This window comes from Lipophrys pholis (assembly GCF_963383615.2).
Source record: "Lipophrys pholis genome assembly, chromosome: 5".
NCBI classification, from domain to species: domain Eukaryota; kingdom Metazoa; phylum Chordata; class Actinopteri; order Blenniiformes; family Blenniidae; genus Lipophrys; species Lipophrys pholis.
Window position 1 is genome coordinate 19,493,215 of NC_137628.1, and position 9,536 is coordinate 19,502,750.

The window sequence follows — 9,536 nt, forward strand, 5'->3', positions numbered from 1 at the left end:
GAATCTAGCGCTGAGGAGACGCTCCTTTTATAGCCGCCTCCTGGAAGTGACTCATTTCCCTGTTGAATCACGTTGTGCAATTTCGGGCAGTCAGAAGGAGTGGGAATTTACACTGTCAAGTTTCCTTCACTGATTCTTTTTTTTTTTTACTGTCTCTGACTTATCAAGAGGGTCAGCGTTTGTCACCGATGGAGAAAAACACAGTGACTAAAACACGTTGATGTGATAAGAATGCACGAGAGAATGTTATCTTTATTGAACATCTGTATGAGTGAGAAAGTCATTTCAATTAAAATTGCAACATTGTTTGCGCAAAGGGTGCAAAAAAAGTGATTAGTTAGCCCCTGATTCACACATAGGATGTAATACAATAAAAAACATATCTGCAATCTGAGAATGAGTGGCTGGTGAATGTCGTACTCAGATACTGTCACACAAGACATCACCCTATGAAAGGCAGATGTGTCGTCCACTAGTGCATTCCTAAATGTGTCGAAGCACAGCTCTCACGCATCTTTCACAAACTTGAGCAATTACCAATTATTAAAATGCCCGAATGCTGCCCTGAGATGATGGTTTTGTTACTGAACTCAACTCAACTCAGTGTCAGATATCCATTACATCTTGGTCAGCACAAAACTATTAACGAAATACAATCTGATGTTTAGACAAATATATAGTTAAACATTCACGAGAACTAAATAGTTGAAATGGTATTTTTAAAAAAGAAATGTCTCAAAGGCTAAATTCCCTGAGCATGTCAAAAAATGTTTTAAGCCAATAATTAAAAAATATTAAGATAATACTAAAATGGAGAGTTAGTTTGAGAGGAAAATGAGTCAAAACTTTTAAAAGTGGAACAAAAAATTCAAATAATTAAAATGGCTAAAGGAGCTAAATCTGTCAAATATGGCACGAAAAGGTTAAAACCGATTCAAAGGCTAAAACAGACTGAAATCTAATAAGATGTTCACTATCATAAATTTGGAAAGTATAAATTATAACCTGAATAGAATACAGTTTTTGTATGACCAGCAAAACTATATATACAACTTTATGCACTGTGTTATTCTCATTTTTTGCGGCACCATTCTCATTTTTTGCGGCACCAGGTACATTTTATTCGGCGGAACGTGGAAATGTTGCAGACTCCTGCACTGAGCTAATGACTTAAAGAATGTGGGATCCAAACACATAAATAATATAATATCAACTGATGAACTTGGGTTGATCATGGAGGGTGAATCCAAATAATGTCAGGTGGGTTACCACCAGCAACAGTGACAGTAGGTGGAGAATGGCCGCAAACATGAAGGTAAAAGGGACCAAATAATATTTTTTACAAAACACCAAGTCAGAGCACAGAACTCCAAAGGTTGGAATGCCGGGAGCCATTTAACTCAGACATCCAAACAATATGAATCACCTGAGGCGGTTCATTATCAAAAGTTTCTGATGAGGCTGATAAGAGTGGACTCATTTGACGTTTAGTGAAGGTTTAATGACTCTTAACTTGTAAGATGTATCATACATATACAATGCATATTTTGTGTGCTATCAGGCCAAACTTTTTTTTTTGTTCCATTTTATTATCTGTACATGCGGGGGAAAAGCGATACTTGAGAGTTCACACATTGTCTTGCTTTAAGATGATCTTCACACCTTCTACTTATACTCTATTGGAGAATCCTAGAGTATTTATGAATGGTGACAAGTGGAAAGTGAACGTTTGACACTTAAAAATATTTGAATCAGAGTCAGAATCAGGAATACTTTATTAATCCCTGGAGGAAATTATTTAAATTATATTCTTGGTCTTGAAGGGCAATTATTACAATCATGAAAAAGTTCATGCGTTGTCTGTCGGCTCATGCGTATGACATTTGCAAAGCCACCTCAGGCAATAAGCCAAACTGTGCTGATGGAATTACACTTTGATGCAACCTCAACAAGCTCAAACACATCTGGCGACAGTCATTGCGTCAACACTCTCACACGGCAAAAGGAAGTATTGACTAATTTCTAAAATTCTAGGTTAAGCCGGTGGTTTTCACATATTGTTTCTTCAATAGTTGCAACACTCAGATCTCATATGCTGAGTCAATCATTTTCAACAATTTCTTTTTTAATTAGAATTGTTTTGTTTTTGTTTTTTATTTCAACAAGAAATAAAATCTGAGAGGACCAAGAAGTTGCGGCCAACTCTTAGCTCCGATCATACATGTGTTTTTGTGGTGAATCTAACTATGCCTGACAAGTTATAGTTGAAAGTAGAACATGTGACGAAGTTTCCTGGAAAATTTTTGATTTGTTATTTTCACCACTGCAGTTAGCCACAACCCATGTGAAAATGACATGACACATGAGCAGCATGACCTGTTGGCTTTTCCCCTAAGTTTTCTGGTGTTGGACGCACGGTTCCACAAATACAGTGAAAATTAAATTTTGTGAATTTATGGAAGTACACATTTTCACAGATACTGCTCATGATCATTTGATTAAAAAACGTTGATAGTTGCAGACAAAGGAAATCTGATATTTTATCAGACAAAACAGTGCAAACTTTATTGTGTACGTAGTGCAAATAATTTACATACACAATAATGTGTGTACATTGTTGTGTATGCCTTCTTTCTATCTAAATTATACACGATTTCACCCTATAATACAGCTGTCAAATTCCGACTCAGGTTCCTCCAAAGTTATAACACACACACACACACAAACACACACACACACACACACACACACACACACACACACACACACATACATACACAACACGTTTGTTTGACCTTTTAAAATAATACTACCTGTTTTGTTCTGTTTTGTATTTGGTTTTATCTTTTACTTTTATGAGGTCAACTTGAGTGCTTTGAAAGGCACATATAAGTGAAATGCATTATCATCATTATTATTATTATTATTATTATTAGGCACGCACGCACGCCCCCACACACACACACACACACACACACACACACACACACACACACACACACACACACACACACACACAAAGAGGAACCGAGCTTTATGGCCACAAGTAATCACAGAGGATGTGTGATCTAATTTTCTTTGACAGCATAATGTACCTTTGGATTTTTCCAAACTTTCGTCAGACCAGCGGCCTGCACCCTGCAGCTCTGAAACCACATGTGGCTCTTTGGCCCTTCTGTAATGGCTCCCTGAACCTTTCACAAAGTTATACTTGAGTAAACATTTTGTCTTGTTTTCATTTTATTTATGCACACTAAGTCAAAAGGACTTGTAACTCTTGGCCAGAAGGGGCTTTAAAAAAAAAAAACACAACTAAAATGGCTAATACAGATTTCAAAAGAAACAACTTCAAATGACTAGGATTTCTAAAAGAAAAACATGCTTTAAAATGGGGAAAACACATAAAACTCAGGCAGAATAGCTAACAACAGGTAAAATGTCATCTAAAATTGTCTTTAAAAAATAAAGAAAACTGAAAGCTGGAAAAGGTTGAAGCCTCTAATATCAAGTAAACAGCTGAAACTGTAATGAATGTGCAACATCCTAAAGTGGAATTCAAACTCCATAAATGCAACACATGACAAAGTTTAGAATCATTTATTGAAAATATATGAAACGTTAGAAGCCGTGTTTGCCTTCTTTTAAAAGTTAAATGTGTTTGGCTGCTCCAGTTATATTTGATTTGGTGGAAAGGCACAAAAACAGCTCTTTTGGTCTTAATTCTTTGTTATTTAATGTTATTTCATTCGTAATCTCAAGATTATAGTAAGTAACCAATAACCACTGTATCAGTCTTCTTTAGTTCGTACTGACAAATAGTTCAACCATTTTTAAACCTTGTTATGAAACATTTGTTGGTGAGAGAGCTTGACAGTTTTATGCAAAAAAATATGCCAAATAATGATGAATTCATCTATTTTCTAAATTGTAGAGCCACGAAAAATTGTATATTGGAGCTGAACTTATATAATTAGCAGAACTTTGCTTGACAGTACACACCAAGGATTTCATCATATCACTTTCATCCATTTTACAGTTTTATGTAAATCAGGGTCGCAAGGCATTGGAGTTGATCCCAGTTGACGATGACCAAAAGCAGCGTCGCCCCTGGACAAGGTGCGAGTCTATCACAAGGAAAACACAAAGAGACGGACAACAACAGACATTCACAATTTAGAGTCACCAATCAGCCTCAAACACATGTTTTTTAGGCTTTGTGAGGTGGAACTCTACACAGAAAAGCCCCCAAAACCCAACCTGGACTCTAATCAGGAACATTTTCGCAATGAAGTGTGAATGTGTACACCATTGCATATTATTCCATAGAGGAGTGTTAAAAAGAGACTATTGTTTACACTGAAGCAGGTCTGTCTCGATAGTCTGCTTGATAATACACACTAATACTACTTAATGAGTCTCGGAGAAGACTTAAGCTCATGAACACAAACCACTGCACACTGATACTAGCAGGCTGAGATAATGACCGTGAAGACAGAAGCTGGGAAAACCAGCAATGAATCATGAGCTCATCATCACCCAGTCCTCCTTTTTTCTTTTTTTCTTTGTCGGCTTGCAGGTATGCGACCTGACATTCATGCATTCATGTGCCGATTTAGCACAGGCAAGGCTCCATTGTCCTACACGTCGCAGCAAACAATTAGTTTCAGCCATACTGAGACTGGACTGTGATTGAAATGGCTGATCAACGACATGCGTGGGTGAGAGTTGGCCAAAGGGAGGCACTCGAAGGCAATCAGCCACTGGGGATTTTGGAAAATCTCTGGGAGTTTCTGGAGTCGATTTACAAATATCTTGGGGACAAGTTAAAAGCTGACGCCGTTTGTCCTCCCACTCACGCAGAACTTGTAGTAGGAGTACTTGTCTGAGGGCGGGTGGTCCTGCAGCATATATTCCACATGAAAACATCCCCTTTATGTTAAGCTCATACCTGCACAAGCTTGTTGGCTTGTCATAACCTGTCCCTGTACGGCCACTGAAGGGCATGTAAAACTCTGTAATTAGGTTGATTTCCATAATGTTCCACATATGTGTTTTTGAACTCTAGTAGATTTTGTATGAAGTGACGTTTTTTTTAGTTGATATTCAAGCCAAAATGTTTAAATAGAACAGGACGGCAACAGAGATGATATGGATAAGGATGATGAATATGAAGATGACTTATTGTGTGTGTAGTTCAGCATATGGAGTCAGTTTAAAGAGGGTAACAATCAAGAAAGAATCTTTCCTGCCGAGTGACCTCAGCTACAGGCTGGCAGTACTTCAAAAAGAGGGGAAAATACCAGAGGCTAGACCAGGAAAGAAATGGCAGCTGTATTTGTACAGGAAACAAGGTGATTTGAAGTAGATCACGTCGATAAACATAAATGACAACTAATGCAGAATAACAGGAAATGACTCAAAAAGAAATGCAAGAGTTCAAATAATAGTGCAACATATAATAAATGATCGCTTTCCTTCTGATAAACACCCCAGATGTAATGACTATTAGCTGAGAAAGGCTTCACTAAGTTTGTCCTTATAAGTGCCTTTTTTCAGTTTCTGGCATAAGTGAAGGAGGCAGTAATAAACAGAGAAAAGGGGCTTGACTTGTATCACAGTTTACAGCTGCAGAAGGGAAGGCTCGAGTTTCAAGGAAATATCTGCCGCCAGCATTCAACAACAGTCTTCACATTTAGATTGCATGCCTCTGTGTTCAGATTCAGATTGAATATGTCTCTCATCACGACTGTGGTGGTGCTGGGTTTGCTGACCATCTATGAAGGTGAGTGTGGCGCTGTTGAAATGTCAAAACCTTATTTCTTTAACGTTTTCTTTAAACTCATCTCGTCAGCATCAAATGCATGAATTGTATGCATTGTGTAAAGAAATGCGTGTTTCTTCTTAGTTCTGTCCAAACATTGATTTCCTTCTCTGACTTCTGAAACTTTCAGTTGCCAGTGTGGGGGGTCAGGTTGGAGATCGATGTCGATGCATCAAAAAGGAGGTTAAGCCCATCGGCCGATTCATAGCCATGTTGGAGGTGAAGCCTGCAAACTCTCAGTGCCCGGAAATTGAGATCATGTAAGTCATTAAGGGCAAAGTTGTTCTGCTAACTTGTGCTCATAAAACACTTTCGGCTTGCCCAAGGTGATTGCAATTTAGCAGGCATGAGGCGTTGCATTGTTGTTGATATTGACGAGGTTCTGTCTCTGATCCTGCAGTGCCACCCTGAAAAAGGGTGGACTAATGATTTGTCTGGATCCCAATGCTCTATGGGTCAGAAAAGTACTGGAGAAGAAAAATGCTGTGTGAGTGTTTTTTTTGTTTTTTTTTTACGATACTGTGATTACTCCTTAATAGGCCTGAGTATAGAGCACCTTATTTTAATAAGAAGAGAATGACTAATTCTTGTGTTTGTTGGCTTAAACAGTTGATGACAGTTTAATTGCACAGATTGGGCAACAACTTTCAACAGAACAGTCAGATACTGTATCTTGCCACATTTGTGCCACAAAATGATAATTCATGAGAGTCGTAACTGTCCTGCAAAGCAATTATATTGTCAGTCCTGGCTCTGGGAAAGTTTGAGGATGTTTGCAGATAGAGTATGAACCATACACCGGCTTTCTGGAGAAGTGGGGTGGGGTTGTTTGAATTCCCAGGACATTGCATGGATGTCTTCTCTGGAAGTCATCATTGATGACTGAACATTGATGAAAACAAAAAAGAAAGTGCAGCTGCATCGGGACTCAAATCAACATTAACATGCACAAAATAACCTCTGAAATACGTTGACACGCATGAGCAAACCAATAATTGACACCAAACACTCATGACCATCAGAATTAGAAAAAGAAATGGTCCAGGCCACAAGAGATCCAGTCCTCAGCATCATCATATACAACACCGTGCTGGATATTAATAATACAGTTTTTCAACATTACCTTCAGACAGAAGGATCAGCTTCTGTTGCTGCTCCTCAGAGTCCCCCAGCTTATTTTTATCAGGAAATCCAAAATTTAAAGGTTTGCCTGTTTGAAATTGAGCGGCTGTATGATTTAAACATGTGGCCCTTTAGCGCTGCCCTCAAGGTGTCACTGGGAAAATCTTTAATCAAACAAACATTACTGTTATCATGGCTTTATTACTTCCCAAATGGACGCATTTTTCCACATCAGAGTGTTTAGCACCTTGGAAGGCAGACCATGCAATTATTAATTATTATGACTTTAAAAAAATTAGTATTTGAAAGTTTAGAAATAGACTGCAAAAATATTGCTTTTATTTTCTTATCTACTGAATTCGAAATTTTGAAAAAATGTATCAAGATTTCAAGACTGGGAAAGACTTTTTTTTAAAAAGTGATGCAGCTCATAGAAATAGTAAAAAAAAAAAAAAAAAGAGAGAGAGAGAGAGAGAGAGAGAGACAAGTTTGTTAATAAACAAAACTTAGGACAACTTATGTCTGATAGTTGTGCTAATTTTTGTGTTCATGTGCCCCTTTGATAATATCAATTGCTCGCCCCTGATTTAAAGTGACGTTTAAGACTAGCGCCCCCACACTTCAATGGTGAGGACAAGAATTGCATGCAGGCCGACAACCTTCTTAAAGTGAAGGAGTGACGATTCACCCTTATGCACAAATAAAAATTTAAAAAATTCCCCCCCCCCCCCCCCCCCCTTCATGTTTGTAGATTTAAATTACTTCTGTATAACCAATGAACAGTCTGATTTATGTCGTTTTATGTGTGGCTGAATTTACTCTTTCTCTATAACATGAATATATATATGTATATATTTTCTCTATAGGCAGACAACATGAAGAAACCACTGATTTGCTCCAAACTGAAAAGAAGATATGATCTTATCATCACATTTGATGTGGGTGGCAATGATGAACAAAAGTTTGTTTTATTGAATGATACATGGCAGCTGGGATTTACAGCGGGTGATTGCTGAGTGCGGCGAGAAAGAAAGTCATGATTACGCGACATTAAAAAATAATGAGTCTGCTCGCTATTAAAAAGCTATTTTGTATGTGATTAAATACCTGTGTTAAACGTGAATCATGTTTTCCCCCAGAAAATTATATATATATATACACGCACACACACACATAGATATAATCACTGAAGAGTTAATGAGCAACAAATGTGCATATCCTGTTTTGTTCCTGTTTTTGTAGCACACAGCAAAAAAAATGAGGTCACAAGCTGAAAATAAATGTGAGTTGCTAAACAGAATGACACTGAACAGAATAGAATGATAGTCTTTTGTTCTGCTATTTAACAGGTCATCTTCAGTCCTTTTTTTGATGGCAGGGATTGATTTCAACACCTTAAGTCATGAACATGCCTGTGATAAATATAATCTTCAATTATTAATCTGCCTTACAGTCATTCTGTTTGTACCTCTTTCTAGATCATCACCGCCTTTCTGTGTATTTATTCCATTATTAAGAAGCAGCAAGGAAAACAAGAAAATCACATCTTCTCTGCAAAATGTGGTTGAAAAAGGTTTTCATTTTGATTTTGTAAGAGAGAAAGCGAGTACTGACCTTTAATATGTGATGGCTTTTTGTTTTTTTCTTCTTTAATTGCTGATGCTTTTATATGCTACACTTGCAAAACATGAGACTCTTCTTGAGACGTTTGGTGACATCAAACATACAATACATTTTAAAAACTACAGCAATATTACAGCTGTGGGATCACAGTATATTTCATTGTTTGGTTCATCAAACCTGACATTTTCATGTTGGAGTTAACATAGTTTTTTTCCTCCAGCGGTCAGAAAAGCTCTCTGTTTTTTTGTCTGTGAAAAGGGCAAACTCAATAACTCACTAAGTCCTGCAACCAAACGGCACTTTAAAACAAAAGAGGATCATTTGGAAAATTCCACTGTCCTATCTAAACAGTTCTGTGTCTCTTCATACGATTGCGTCTCCATCATAGACACACAAGCACCATCTCTATTCAGCTGGAAACATCATTTTGAGGAGGTCATTTTGCTGTTTGCGATGGAGGAACGCGAACACACTGTAAATGCCAGAATACAACTCAGAAAAGAAGAACTTTGTGCTGTGTCTCCTATAACCATGTCATACATAGCAGGAATGTCCCATCAAATAGTCAGTGGAAGGACAACGCCACCTCTTGGGCAAAGATGCACTCTATCAGGACGATCTCAGGTTATTTTCAGCCTTCTGCAGAGCTGGGTGACTCATTCAGGAGTGTTGGTATAGGGAACATCTAAGGCATGGTGGGTGGCTCACACACCGACACAAGCATCATAACAGAAACTATAAGAGGAAGAAAAGCGGAAAAAGAATGCATCATTAATTATTTTAGTGCTAATAATTCTAAAGAAAACTCAATAGTAATATTGATTCCCAATCTATACTGAAAGCAGGAAGAAAAAGTGTATAAAACCACAAAAAACAGGTACAATGAAACATAAATAATGTGTCACAATAACAACTTCCCACTTTCATTTCTGCAATATTTTCTTTCCTTGCTCTGACTCTTCTGTCTTTT

General features: G+C 37.6%; 1 protein-coding gene across 1 annotated transcript; it reads left to right on the top strand.

Moving 5' to 3' along the window:
* Window positions 1-5,617: 5,617 nt before the first annotated feature.
* LOC308109372 (C-X-C motif chemokine 2-like) lies at window positions 5,618-8,424 on the top strand. The gene is made up of 4 exons (XM_080462900.1): window positions 5,618-5,782; window positions 5,952-6,081; window positions 6,222-6,308; window positions 7,810-8,424. Exons 1-4 carry the CDS (start codon window positions 5,731-5,733, stop codon window positions 7,820-7,822), a joined length of 282 nt encoding a protein of 93 aa, XP_080319026.1. The 5' UTR covers window positions 5,618-5,730; the 3' UTR covers window positions 7,823-8,424.
* The last annotated feature ends 1,112 nt before the right edge of the window (window positions 8,425-9,536 follow it).